Raw genomic sequence first — 15940 nt, 5'->3', positions numbered from 1 at the left:
GTTTGCTGTGTCTGTGTGTGTGTTATAGTTACCGTGTGTGTGTTATAGTACCAAAAGACAACACGTCTCGCTGGTCATCACCTCAAGGTTCACGCCACAGTCCTTTATTGTAACGATTTGTGCACATGCAGCCAGGTACTGTACATAAGTTGTTCCTTTTGTCTGCCCCCAAATTCTGTCTCTTTATAGGCTGCGTTGACTTGTGGCTCCAGGCGCCTGCCTAGTGTCTGGTCCTCATCATTAGCACCATCACTCTCCCACCGCCAAGTGAGATTGAGATGCCATCCCAGGGGACGTCTCACCTCCCCTTAATTACCACAACAACCAAATGTCTCACTACACCTCGCCTTACCACAACATTCACATGTGTCACCTCGACCTTAACACAACAACCCAAATGCCAGCCCACTGTGACACAAACCTACACGTGCACCAAGACAACCACTATGTAGCTTTTATTCTTTACCTGTTACATGAGACACTTCCAGGACTATCCACCGCACACAACACAAGCATTATTACAACAACACAAAAGTGCAACTTACCTCGCCTTCAGCTCTGTTTTACCATGAAAGAGCAGGAAATTCTGAAGGACAACCTGAGAGGGAGAGAGAGAGAGAGAGAGAGAGCAAAAAGAGGAAGTCAGAAGGCTTTTCTCAGGGACCACAGTATTGACAAAAAAAATGTTTTAAGTCTCTGAAATGGAATTCCCATGTGTTATTATTCCCTCTTCATCTTCAAACATTTTACAATCTACAGTTTGTGAAAACAAGGCATTCTCCACAGAGACAGGAGCCACACAAGGACCATTTAATGATTAGAAGACACAGTGGCGCCCAGGCGGTGGCGTAACCGTCTGGGCACCCGACTGGTAATCCAGTCGCAGTGTGCCGCGGGTTCGACTCCCGAGCCCGACACGGCCTTTACTGCATGTCATCCCCCCATCTCTCTCCCGTTTCCTGTCAGCCTACTGTCTGTCCCTTCAAAAAACCAATAAAAGGCGTAAGCCGCAAAAAATATCTTAAAAAAAAAAAAGAAGACACAGTGGCCAATGACTAGCCTTGTGTAGCCATACTAATATCACTGCGTGGAAATGAGTCTGGTTCCCCTCAGTATTTAGATTTCTTTCCAAGGGGTGGTTACGAAAAGATTCAAATGGACTCTATTGGTTAAATCTACAAACATGTCACAATGACGGGGCATATATACTGTAGCAAGATGAAGCTCAACTGGATGATAATACAGTACAAATAAAAAAATAAAAAATGTGTCCAAGTGCTGAAAGGGGCTGTGGCAGCTGCAATGTTGCTCTCAACCGCAATACTGGAGGGTTAAGGCTACATTCTGAAGCACTTGGAACCAGAGACTAGTGCGGAGTCAGACTGCTCATGATTGATTATAGGGACAGCTCCTTTTCCTGGTTGGACCCTGAAATGCAGAACATCAGGAATCCACATGCTGGCAGCAAGCTGCAGACAAATATGTGCATATCTCTGTTTGACCGTCTGAATCTCTCTGCGCTGTCTCCCAGCCTCTTACATGCCCGTCGCCCTGCTTTTGTGCTGTCCACAGCTCTTGCTGCCTGCAACGCTCTCATACGGTCTAAATTGATAAGATAACCACTGATATAGGGCTGCAACTAATCAATTATCTTTGTAGCGATAAGTATATAGGTATTAGGTAGCATTTCTTTATATCAACAAACATGGCGCAAAGCTATTTTCGCAGTTTTTGAAAATGTTTGTCCCTGACAATGTTGAGTTGATGACACAAGAAAGAAAAAATCTACCCTAAAATGGATTATTTTATTAAAATGTATTTATCTTTTCATAAAAAACTGATATTTTTAATAATCAATTAAATCAATGAATTAACTGTTGCACTTGCACCCCTAAACTGCTATTAAAAAAACCATCTTATCTAATCTCCAAATCTTGTCTAGGATTTGCCATGGTGTTGCTTTTGTAGTGAGATGCCACAGCAGGGAGATGTCATGTGACATCTGTCTACTGAGGACAGTCTATAGCCAGCAGGGCTGTTCTGCCCACTACAGGTCTACACTGATCCACCTACAGTATACTTACTGCCAGTGGTGGAAGAAATACCAGTTGTAGTGGGGTAGAAGTATACATTATGGAAAAATGGAAAAGTAAAAGTAAAAGTAGTCAAGAATGTACTTGAGTAAATCTACTCAGTTACTTTCCACCACTGTCTACTGTAGCCCTGCACCTCCCTCAGCTAAAATACGGGCCTGCCTGACAGTCTTATGACTCCAAAATGGGGGGGGTGGGTTGAGCAAGAAGGACACAATTCAATTCAATTCAATTCAATTCAATTCAAAGGGCTTTATTGGCATGAGAAAACATACGTTTACATTGCCAAAGCAGAAAGAACACAGAAAGATCACAAAGGACACAAAGGAGAGGAGATCCAGCAAAGGGACAATGAGCCGTAGAAGAACCCATATCGTGTGTTAGTTAATGCCAGCGGCCAAAGGTTACACTTGGGGAAACAGGTATGAAATTACCCCAGGTCATGTAAGAAGAAACTCAAATCAATCAGCAATACACAGCCAGTCAGTCATAAGCAAGCCTTCACTGACTTTATTACTACGGCAATTTACCACACACCATAAAAGGGTCCGTTTGTAACTCTGAGAGTTTACATATGTGGTTCATGCATGGTCATGGATTAAAGCAAAATAAAATATCACAAAGTCCTAATCTGGGATTGGTAAAACTGCATGAAATTAGAGTGCCGCACACAATTTAGCGCCTTCTGTGTTTCATAAACAATTGGTGCAATATTTAAAAGTGTGATGTTTTAAACAGCCAATGAGTTGAAGAAATTGTGAATTAAGGCTTTAACCTAGACTTTTATGAAATAACGGAGATCATTAAGGTTTCTGTATTATATTGCTTGTTTGACCACTTTAAATAGTCTTTAATCTTAATGTCTAGTAACCGAAATTAAGACTACAAGCATAAACGTAGAAGATAGTCTATGTTTGGTGAGTGACATGATTCTATAGAAGACATGCTGGCTTCTAGGGAATTTACATGACTGAAATCAGTCGTGGCGACTGAGAACTTTAATACGGTTGGTGTGGTTGCATTTGAAGACTGTCAGAGTCAAATCAACACGGAGGATTTGATTGTATGATTACTGTGATACGGTCTGATACCATACTCGCACTCGCACACTCCTTCTCTGTCATGTAAAGTTATGTAAGTAAAGTGTAAAGTAAAGTGTCATGTAATGGTAAAGTTCCTAACAAAAAGGAGGCTGAAAAACAGCCAAAAGACACACACATCTAAAACATATACTAGGCTGGGTGCCAGATAAAAAAAGTGACATAGGCCTACAAGAATAAAAATAGTCCGCACACCAATTACTGAATCCCAAACCTTTTACTTCATCTGTAACGTTTTGAGCCGACCAGGCTCTTCTTCAGACCTCCCAAATACATACTGTACTGTAAAGGCATACAGTTTCCTAACATTTCAGTCATTCTGCTCATCATGAAAGATGTATTAATTCTCCTGGATATTTTGCCTCTGATAAAGCAGGGGGATATAAATACTGCACTAGGGCTGGGCAATATTAACCAAACTAATGTATATTGAAAATATTTAGAACCAATAATTAATTTATCTCGCTCATATAGGTTAATCGAATAATCGAGAAACAAGTCTTTATGTGTGTATTTATATATTTATTTATATATATAAATATATATATATATATATATATATATATATATATATATATATATAGTATTTATTGTATATCAATGCATATTATTTTAAATAATAAACTAGTTAGTCTGATTAACCTTTAAACCCTATATTATAGGCTACTTTGTTGTACAAAAAAAGAAATTGTCATACAAAATGTTTTTGAAGGTACAGTAGCTGATCCACTATAGGTGGCATGATTCATTGCATTGTGAGCTTGTAGAGCTGAGGAAATTTTTTAATTATGATATTGAGCCTTAAGTTCAGGTTCAGACTTGGATGGTTAGAGCGGCACGATTACATACAAAGTCAATGCAAAGACGAGAAGTTGTGCGAGCACCACAAACGGGCACGGCGCGACCTGGCACAGGACAAACGGGACGAACGAACACACACACACACACACACACACACACACACACACACACACACACACACACACACACACACACACACACACACACACACACACACACACACACACACACACACACACACACACACACACACACACACACACACACACACACACACACACACACACACACACACACACACACACACAACTCTTCAGATGGCCTTGGGAACAACTCTACCTTGGCCTCCCTTTCAAAGACCATTGCATGTCATTCCCTGTTATCTTTACGACCGATCTTCTCCCAAAAAAGACAGGAGAAAAGCCTTGGCTCGATCTACAAAGAACTCTAGCTCACATCGTATTTCTTTGTGTTATTTGAATTTATTGCAAATAGGACACCGACACACACACACACCCCCCCCCCCACACACACACACACACACACACTAACCAATTTAACACCATGGTAACACTAGCCACTCTTTGACTCTGCTAGTGTATTGTCGGTTAAATAAAACACACACTCCCTGTTAAGCCTGATATATTATTTGGTGACATGTGATTTTTTTTGGCTCGACAACAATAACTTACTTTCAACTGAAAAGAGTGTTGACGAATCATTCGTTGTAACACATTTTAGTCACTCGCAGTCTTTAAGTTCAGCACCCTCTCTCATTACCCATAAAGCCATATGGTTCGATAGTAGGCCTAAATAGCATGTAAGTAACTTAAAGTAAGTTAAATCTTGTTCACTTAACATTGGCCCATGCAAGCTTTGACTACTGTCAAAGTAAAATGTCCACCCAAACATAACGGCTATCATGGGGAAACGACTCATTGCTGCCATTGAGGAGGATTCTGATTTAGATTTTTAATGTTATCCTATTTACATAACTGCTTGTTTAAAAAAAAAAAAGTTGTACTTTTGTTGCAACTTGCCAGCATTGAAAACAATTAGCTGTCCCTCCACACAATCCTGAGGTTCAACTATTTAAACTCATAATTATACTTCATGGAACAGAGTCCCTCAGAGTTCCATACTGTCCCCCCTCCTGTTGTCCCGCTACACCAAATCTCCAAAGCTCACGTTACGATGCGTTGTCAGCTTGTATATCTTCTATTTTTGCTGAATGTTCGCCTATTGTGACAAGGCCAGAATAGGGAGGTTGAATTAACGAAAGAACGTTTAGATCTCGAAACGTTGAATTAATAAACCAGTTGAGATGAGTTATTCCTTACCAGTGTTGCGGACTCAATTTCTTTCTCTTGAATTAATGAAAGAACCACTTCCATCCATAGAGTAGAGCCATGGCATGTTTATGACTATGAGCTCAGAGAATGTCTGAACGAGAAAAGAGAACAGTTTCCAGTCAGCATTATTCAACTGCTCAAAATACAAATAAAAAGCCCATCGGCTCTTCTAAAGTTTTCAGGAGTAGACCGCTTTGTACAAATCGTAATAACTCATCAACGCAGCGTCCGATTCCAATTGAGCATGCATATTCCCACTAGGGCGAGGAGGAAATGTCACTTGACAGTTTTCAAATCAGAGTCATGGTGGCACTACAACAGGCCAAGTCGCGTCACACACACACACACACACACACACACACACACACACACACACACACACACACACACACACACACACACACACACACACACACACACACACACACACACACACACACACACACACACACACACACACACACACACACACACAAAACTTATATTACTCCCAAACATCACACACACTCCTATCCTCCTGCTCGTGGAGACCTGTGCCCACTGCCCAGAAGGGCACTTCTTCTAGTTGATTTTCCTTTGAGTGTGAGAGCTGGCACTTGTGGGAAGGAGAGTGTAAAAGTAATATAGAGACCGTTTTTGTTTTGACATTAAGGTGGTAGCTAATATTAATGACTTGGTACTGTAGTCTATTTGTGACATTCCAATCTCCACTCCAGGGAACACTGCCACAGAGAAATCAATTCACTGTGAATTAGGACCTCAAGAGGATTAGACAATACAATTTCCTGTGTGAGGAGTCAAGCGGTTCAGACATGGGCTACGAGAGTATTTTTTGCCGTTTGCTCCAAACTATTCAACTAACTAACTATGCTTTTTTTATGTTGTTTACTCTATATTTTGTCTTATGAATAATCAGCAGATCATTCCGGATGGGGAATCAGAAATGATTTAAACTCTTTGATGTCCCACAATTGTTTACTAGAAACATGAGGGTTCTCAACATGAGTTTTAACCAACTACAACATCTTTTTTTGCAGTGGTGGAAAGTACATTTACTTTACTGCATAATGAGTACTTTGTACTTTAAGTACATTTTGATAACACCACTTTTGTACTTTTAGTAAGCAAATTAAGTACATTTTGAATTCTAGACTTTTACTAGTATTTTTTTTTTTTTTTTATCCCACGATTTTGTAACCCATTTTTCACCCCTGTGTCAATCATCTACTGTGATCCTGGGCTCTACACACCCTCCGCCAACCTGGGGAGATCAAAGGACTTAACTTAAGGCCCTTTCGCCAACCCCGCCTTCGGGTATGGGCACTGATGACGCGGAGGAGGAAGAGAGAGTATTTCTATATTGCAGTATTGATATTGATATGCAATATATAGTATTGATATTGATACTTAGGTCAATTTGCCTGCAGTGCATCCATTCAACATGTGTCAGGTTTTAACACAGTGCTGTAAACACAGGCCCTGATAGAATGTGCCACCACAAATAGGCAAATCAACACTTAATAATAATGAATAAAATTAACTTCTGTGATAGGTGTGAGATACAGCAGCAGATTTCTGATGGACCCTTTCTCAGCTTCTTGGTTTATAGTCCGGCAGCCGACAGGCTTCTTTTGTTTAACGTGGGAAATGTATATAGACTTTATTGGCCTGCCCTAAAATATTGTCTACTATTTGAGTCAAATTCAAAGGAAGGAAGAAAGTTCCCTCAGAGTGAACACAAGGAGAAGTCAACAAAGAGAAACAGACTTTCATTTTGCCAAGTCCAGATTATCTTGTATGTATAGTGTGTGAGAGATCAATAGATAAATTAAGAGAATAACATACATAGACAGACAAATAGAATTTGTAATTCACATGTCCCGATTTCCAAGCATGTTCCTATATGCTCTGATGTATGGATATCATACTACAAAGGCAGCTCTACCAGTAGCACTACATCATTGACATTTTTTTGTGCCACCCTGACATCTTCCTTATTATCATCATCATGGATGTAATGGTAAAGAGTGCTGCTAGCCTGCTACATGTACACCATTGCACTTGTTGTGGCTGCATGTTGCCAGTGAGATGGCAAAGAAAGAAAGATTTCGCCTTTCCGTCTACACGCCTGGTAGTGGGCGTGGCCCCCTGGGTGCACAGACTAGAGGCAACAGGGAGGATATGTCAGCGGCTGTGAGTCTCATCTACTGAACTACGAAACTTTGATTTCATTGATGCCAATGAAATGAACAGAAACTTAAACAGCTTTCACACACCCACTCTTTCCTCTCTGGAGAAACTGCCTTTCATCAACGTAGGCACTTCCTGCTAGGAAACTATGGCAAGTGATGTGCAAACGAGTACTTTTACATTCTACTGCTCCAGTTAAGACCAAGACCATATGTCGAGGGTGGTTCAATCAACAGAGAGCCAAAAGCAATTACATTTTCATCCATAGGGGGCGCCGCGAATGCGAACAATTTTAACGTTTGTTGCAAAAACATGATTTTTGGGGGATAATTCGCCTCCTAATTACTTTTATGATCACAGGGGTGACCTGACATTGTAATAGGCTAGCTAAATCAGTGGGAGGGGCCTATATTTCAGAGGCTTTCTGTGCCTTCGAGCCAACCAAACGTTGCTATTTCCCCAGAATTGCACCTTTCCTGTACTACTTGCCCAACGGGCAAGTGCCTCTGACACCTCAAAATACATACATACGGGTAAGGATTAGTATATACAAATCACATGGCTTTATTTGCTGGCTGGGAAAGCTCAGCAGACTAAAATAACCAATGGGCTACAGTGTGATAGGTCATCTTCTTCCGCCTGTGGCAATGAAGAGGAAAACGACTTAAAAAAAAAAATCAGTCCACAGTGACTACAGTCCACATGCACATGAGCTGCTGCACCAGCTAGGGACTGCCAGAAATGCATGTGATGCCATATAGCACAGCTGTTAACCCCTTTTGGTGTTAGCACTATGTTATGCTTTAGCTATTGAAAAATAGCAGATCCACAAGCTCATAGCGCGCCACAGAGTGGAGTATCTTTGAAGTATCAAAGAACAACTGACACAGAAACATAGCTTTTTCAGAAAACTGTCACAATGTAGAAGACATTTATAGAATCTGATCTCAGGTCAAAATGGGTTAAATGTGGTCCGTATATACGCCATATTTTGATCAAAGTTGTTTTATTGAGATAAATAGGCAGAATTCTCCACGTTTGGCCTGGGCCACTGCAATAGCAGTCCGGGCACACCTCCCGAGTCCTGACAGCGTGTCGCGGGTTTGAATCCCGATGACCTTTGCTGCGTGTCACTCCCCATCTCTCTCTCGCTCCCCATTTCCTGTCAGTCTACTGTACTTATAGGCTCACGTGGCCAGACTCCAAATCTGGCCACGCGAGTCTATACTGAATTCTCCATCTTTTCATCTTCATACATTGACGATGCAAGAAGAGCCCCTTTTCAGCTGGTGACCGCTCTTACTGTACAATACATGCTTTTTTTTAATAGAAATCCTGTATAGGAATTTGGATTGGGTGCGTGCAGACCCTCGCATTACGGCAGATTACAGATCCGTATGCCTGGGCTACTCATGCTCACTGCCCCGGGCGGGCACTGTGCATTATCACACCGACTCCTGCCAAGGTTTATAAATAACATCAGAGTGTAAAACAGCTGAGTGAAAAATAAAGCCCTTAACCTACATCCAGCACACATGTTGAATCTCCTTTCCCAGCAGCAACGACAGGCTCTGGTCTGGGCTGAGTGCTAGGGTTCAATTTGCTGGACATATGACATCATCAACTTCCTATTGAGTGAAAGATTCTCTATTTATGAAAGAAATTAAATGATTTTTAATTTGAGTTATAGAGGGCAAGTTATAATGCATAGGGCAAGTATACGGCATATTTGTCTTATTAGCCAGGGATCCTTTTAACACGATGCACGCCCAAACGCCTCGCAACCCGTCAGGTGACGGGTTTACTGAAAATGAGAAATGCAGTATACTTGAGTAAATGTACTTAGTTACTTTACACAACTGCCTATTTCAGGTAGTTTGGCAGGACGCCGCTGACAAATAAATGCAATATACACAGAGAAGGTAATAGTCACCATTACATGATGAAAGGCACAAAGAAATGGGGCCAAGGTGCATGCGTGGAACATCAACAGAGCCTTGAACAGGCTCAGCAGTACAGTGGGACTGTCTGGGACTAACACCGTCACATGGATGATGGAGGCCTAAAAGAACCTTGAACAGGCCAGCAGTGCAGTGGGACTGGGACTGTAACACCGTCACATGGATGATGGAGGCCTAAAAGAACCTTGAACAGGCCAGCAGTGCAGTGGGACTGGGACTATAACACCGTCACATGGAAGCCAAAAATCCTCATTACATCACCGGCGCTGATACTGTCCTGCATGCAAACAGTCGGCGCTGGCCAAAGTGCATCTTGTCAACTCATCAGATTTCCAGCAAACTGGGCAGCATGCACAGAGATGTGCACACACACAAGTGTTAATCTTTTCACAATATTTTGGTTTAGTCTTACTCTTAGTCCTAGTTAGTCTTCTGAAAAAACCTTAGTCGACTTAGTCTAATGCGCACGTGCACACACGTCTCACACACACACACACACACACACACACACACACACACACACACAAACGAACCAAAATTATGTGTGGATGAAAAAGAATGATCTTCCACTGACTACAGCCAGTGAGACCAAAGTCTTTCTACCTGAATGTTGACACATACATTCAAGAGAGACATGTGCCTGCCTGGTGTACCACCATGAGAATGATTCACATCAACAACTCTGTCTGGAACAGAGAACAATGAGAGCCCACTCATTAAAATGACGTTCACCACACGTACATGACATCCACTGAAGCATATTCAGTGTGATTAAGGAACCCACTTGCTCAAATTCTTTCTATTATCCTGAAGAAAAGAAAAAGACATGGACCGAAATGAGCAGTAATTGCTACTTGACAGAGTAATGAGGACTAATGTAACTAAGTTAACATGTCACTGTGAGTTAAGAAAAGTGGAACCGTAATGCAATCAATCCAAGGGGAAATCCTTTCTTCCACACTAGCGTGATTCAAAGCCGTTTGTGGATTTTAATTGGAGTCGACGTTTTATACTGCACCTTTTATAATATTCGAATCATAAACCACACTATTTGTTTCATTGTTATTAGCTGGTTTACTCTTACTACTCTGGAGAGTAGAGCTGTCACGATTACAAATTTAAGTTTACGATTAATTGTCACAAAAATTATTTGATTAAAGATTTCATTGTTTTTTTTCGCATTGAACATTGGAACGTTACAATTTGTATTTCTGTTTTCCTTGTAGGCTTCGTAATCACAAATTGCACAGGGCAGATGTGACAAATAACTTAAATATACAAAGAAATCACTGACACGTTTGATATATTTTTCGTTCTAAAACAACACGTCACAAAGTAAAATGTATGGACATTTCTCAACATGGAAATCAATATTATTGATTGCAAAAATAATCGCGATTATCTCAAATAATTGCCATCATCTCAAATAATTGCGATTTAATAGGCGTTGGAGTGGAGAGTCACCACTACAGCATCTCTGTCTAAATCATTCTACAGTACAGGTCATAGACACATGTACACACGTGTACAAATACAATTTACAGTACATTGAGTACAGTATAATAGTCTATAATGTATGGCAAATGATTTTAGGGAATAAACAATCAAACTGACCTGCCATATAGGCATGGAACGTGTTCCACATTCACTGACCGAGGGTCACAGATTCATGAGCAATTCAATGTCACATTGAATGATAATAAACCAGGGCACACTTCACGACACACCCATCTGACCACTAAAGACGGCAGCCTTTTGGCTTGGATCAATGGAACTAACACACAGTAAAGTTCCCGTTTATTGGCATCAATGAAAACCAATTTTTCAAGATTTTAACCCATTTCGACCAGAGGTTGATTTTGAAAAGGCGTTCTAAAACGCACAGCGGTTTTGGGTTTCATGAAAGATACCCTAAAACCCAAGGTCTTTCTGAGAAACTTGAATCCGGGAAAGTGCAGAAAAAACACTACAAAACTCCAAGGAGACGCGCACAAATTCCCGGCTTCAGAGATAAAGGAACGGTGCCGCGGCGGCCGGATCTTAAGGGGAAAGTAACGTGCACGGCAGCCGTTTTTTACATGTTATGTTGTCATTCAACTCTTAGCATTTTGCCCACAGGGTGAGGATTGCTGCGATAAAGAATCAATGAAAAGGCAGGTGCACAGGGTTCTCTGAGAGAAGCACATGACATGGATGGGAGTGGACCGTTTTAGGAAACAGAATGTCAACAGAGGATTTAAAAGAAGGCCTGCCCTTGTGCCTGCCTACAAGCTGCCCTGAGGTTGTGTTGCAATGCTACAAACCACATCCTACCACGCTGTCAACATGAGGAAGATCACTGTGTGTGTGTGTGTGTGTGTGTGTGTGTGTGTGTGTGTGTGTGTGTGTGTGTGTGTGTGTGTGTGTGTGTGTGTGTGTGTGCATGCATGCCACACCGGTAGGAGACACAAGTGCAGGCCAATTGACTGATCATCAAATTATTGGCTTAGGATTGTGACACAAACAAACAAAAAATCCCCATGAATTCAAGGCTTCATGGGTTGTGCAATTGATAAATATATATAAAATAGTGGGTGAACTACTCCTTTAAGTGCACCGTATACTGCACGTGTTTGTATGTGGAAGGGGTCAGGAGGAAGGTGTGTGTGTGTGTGTGTGTGTGTGTGTGTGTGTGTGTGTGTGTGTGTGTGTGTGTGTGTGTGCGCGCGCACGGTCAAATTGGTTATGGCCACAGGGCTAATGGGGAGATGATGCTGTTGATTTGTCTCACTCTAACAGGAGCTACATGACAAACATGTGACTGGTTTTAAGAGCGAAGGCTTTTGACATATTGGCACAGAGGATGCTGCAGGTACAGTAGAGGCTGCAGATACAGTAGAAGAGGCTGCAGATACAGTAGAGGAGGCTGCAGGTACAGTAGAGGAGGCTGCAGATACAGTAGAGGAGACTGCAGGTACAGTAGAGGAGACTGCAGGTACAGTAGAGGAGACTGCGTACAGTAGAGGAGGCTGCAGGTACAGTAGAGGAGGCTGCATGTACAGTAGAGGAGGCTGCAGGTACAGTAGAGGAGACTGCAGGTACAGTAGAGGAGACTGCATGTACAGTAGAGGAGACTGCAGGTACAGTAGAGGAGACTGCAGGTACAGTAGAGGAGGCTGCAGGTACAGTAGAGGAGACTGCAGGTACAGTAGAGGAGACTGCAGGTACAGTAGAGGAGGCTGCAGGTACAGTAGAGGAGACTGCAGGTACAGTAGAGGAGGCTGCAGATACAGTAGAGGAGACTGCAGATACAGTAGAGGAGGCTGCAGGTACAGTAGAGGAGACTGCAGGTACAGTAGAGGAGGCTGCATGTACAGTAGAGGAGACTGCAGGTACAGTAGAGGAGGCTGCATGTACAGTAGAGGAGGCTGCAGGTACAGTAGAGGAGACTGCAGGTACAGTAGAGGAGGCTGCATGTACAGTAGAGGAGGCTGCAGGTACAGTAGAGGAGGCTGCAGGTACAGTAGAGGAGGCTGCAGGTACAGTAGAGGAGGCTGCAGATACAGTAGAGGAGACTGCAGGTACAGTAGAGGAGGCTGCAGGTACAGTAGAGGAGGCTGCAGGTACAGTAGAGGAGACTGCAGGTACAGTAGAGGAGACTGCAGGTACAGTAGAGGAGACTGCAGGTACAGTAGAGGAGACTGCAGGTACAGTAGAGGAGACTGCAGATACAGTAGAGGAGGCTGCAGGTACAGTAGAGGAGACTGCAGGTACAGTAGAGGAGACTGCAGGTACAGGTATATAAAAACCTTCGCTCTTAAAACGAGTCACATGAAGCAGGTTGGTGCAGGCTTGCTCTGCCAGATTTTTGCCTATATTACTGGTCATCCAATGTTAGAGCAATTTGGGCCTGGTTAAACAACACAGCTGAACCTCCCCGTTGGCTACAATGGGAGCAGGAGAAATGTCGCCCATACTGTTTAAGTTCAATAATATTATCCCCGGACCCCCGTGAAATTAGATAAATCCATTTACAATGGATGCCTTGTTATTCACAGTATGATAAGAATCTGGAAACAAATCAAAACATATTTTAGGAACAACTCACTATCTTTTCTGCTCCCTATAGCTGATAACCCCTCGTTTCTACCATCCCAACTGGATGATACGTTTGCACAGTGGAAGGGTTTGGGTATACGCACAATTGGAGACTTATATATACTGTAGGTGAAACTTTTGCCTCATTTGCTCAACTGCAGGAAAAATATAGACTCCCTAGGAGTAACCTTTTTAGGTTTCTACAGGTTAGGAACTACATCCGTAATTTTTCTCCCACTTTTAAGAGAGCTACACCTTCATCCCTAGATAGGTTCCTTCTTAATAATACAGTACCAGACATGAGGGTGTCACATCTTTATGAATAATTTCAAGTGGCAAACCTACCTACTACATCAGCTATTAAGCTGGCATGGGAAAATGAGCTGGGGACCTCAATTTCAGACGAGCTCTGGGAAGAAATTAATGCGTGCTCTATCAATTCCAGACATTGCCTTATCCAGTTTCGAGTCATACATAGACTCCATTATTCCAAATTAAAATGACATAACATATACCCAGATATTTCTTCGCATTGTGACAAATGTAATACAATAGATGCAAATCTTCTTCACAGCTTCGCCCTTTGCCCTCGGATACAAAGATATTGAATTAAGATATTTGAGACGCTCTCTGATATATTGACCCCGATCCTGTACTTTTCTGGGTTTGTCAGATTCCATGATTATGTTGACAAGAGCACAGAAACAACTCTTCTCATATGGTCTGATTACAGCGAAAATCGAATTTTGACACACTGGAAGAAGGAGGAGGCTCCTACATTTAAGCACTGGTCAAATGAAATGACTAGTACACTTAATCTTGAGAGAATAAGGTATTTCCTGAGAAACAGGGAGAGACAGTTTGATAAGGTTTGGCTGCCCCTTGTCCATTACCTGAGTAGAAACAATTAATAGACAGGATACCATTGATATGGTTGACTGTACGCCATTTTCTTTTCAGATGTTTTCCATGAGCTTTCTATCATCTTATTATATAGTATGCAGTGTCACTGAGCAGTATGGGTGGGAGGGTTAAGGGATTTCTTTCTCTTTTTTGTCTTGTTTATTTTTTCTTTCATTTTGTTTCATAAAAAAAATGTATTTCATATCATAATGTTTGTAACAATTTATAATCTGTTCAATAAAAACATATTTGACAAAAAAAAAAACGAGTCACATGTTTGTCATGTAGCTCCTGTTAGTGATATATATATATCACACAGTGGGTGTGTTAGCGATAAGCCCCTGGCCTATACCCTAGGGCTGATACGGCTTACTTACTTGCAAAATCGTCAATTGTGTCCATACATTTAGTTTTTAAATCAAAAATAGCAGAAATAGCAGATCTACAAGCTTACACACACTGTTTTTTGAAAAAAAAAAAAAAATGAAAAAAGATATTAAATTATTTGTCATAATATCTGCCCCCTAAACAGAAACACAAATTGTAAAATGTTCAATGCGGAAAACACAATTCAATCGTTAGCCGCAATTATCTGTGTGACAATTAATCGTCAACTCAAATTTGTAATGACAGCCCTAGCGACCACACTGAGGAAGACACCTGACATGATGTCAAACCTGCCCTAGCGACCACACTGAGGAAGACACCTGACATGATGTCAAACCTGCCCTAGCGACCACACTGAGGAAGACACCTGACATGATGTCAAACCTGCCCTAGCGACCACACTGAGGAAGACACCTGACATGATGTCAAACCTGCCCTAGCGACCACACTGAGGAAGACACCTGACATGATGTCAAACCTGCCCTAGCGACCACACTGAGGAAGACACCTGACATGATGTCAAACCTGCCCTAGCGACCACACTGAGGAAGACACCTGACATGATGTCAAACCTGCCCTAGCGACCACACTGAGGAAGACACCTGACATGATGTCAAACCTGCCCTAGCGACCACACTGAGGAAGACACCTGACATGATGTCAAACCTGCCCTAGCGACCACACTGAGGAAGACACCTGACATGATGTCAAACCTGCCCTAGCGACCACACTGAGGAAGACACCTGACATGATGTCAAACATGGATGAAAGTCAGCCGACAAAGTTGGTAGATGCGGTAGAACTAGAATCTAGGTACAACGGAAACAAAACAGCAGTTGTTTTGGCCGAATGTGTCTATAATGAGATGCCCAGAATGGGGACGCTAAGGTTAAAGTAATCTATTTAATAGATTAAAGTGTTGATGAAATTAATTAAAAAGACTATACGTGTGATAAACACTGCTCAAGGTTATCCAACCAAGGATCAGCGCCTCAGTCAGCACAAGCTGTAGGCCTGGGTAAATTATGAATTGCATTTTGGTGTATCAAGTCCCATTGATAGGAATTAGGACATCA

The 15940-nt window shown here is 41.9% G+C and overlaps 1 protein-coding gene across 2 annotated transcripts in view; it reads right to left on the bottom strand.

Annotated features, from left to right (window-relative positions):
- Window positions 1-15940, bottom strand: part of stat5a (signal transducer and activator of transcription 5a) — an 80698-nt gene that overhangs the window by 38033 nt on the left and 26725 nt on the right. For both annotated transcript variants that reach the window (XM_080777096.1, XM_080777097.1), the window contains exon 2: window positions 546-598. In XM_080777096.1, coding sequence (XP_080633222.1) covers window positions 546-598 — 53 coding nt within the window. The remainder of the gene's footprint in view (window positions 1-545; window positions 599-15940) is intronic.

The sequence above is a fragment of the Protomyctophum bolini genome (assembly GCF_963924005.1).
Source record: "Protomyctophum bolini genome assembly, chromosome: 11".
Lineage (NCBI taxonomy): Eukaryota > Metazoa > Chordata > Actinopteri > Myctophiformes > Myctophidae > Protomyctophum > Protomyctophum bolini.
This window is presented reverse-complemented; position numbering and strand designations above follow the sequence as displayed.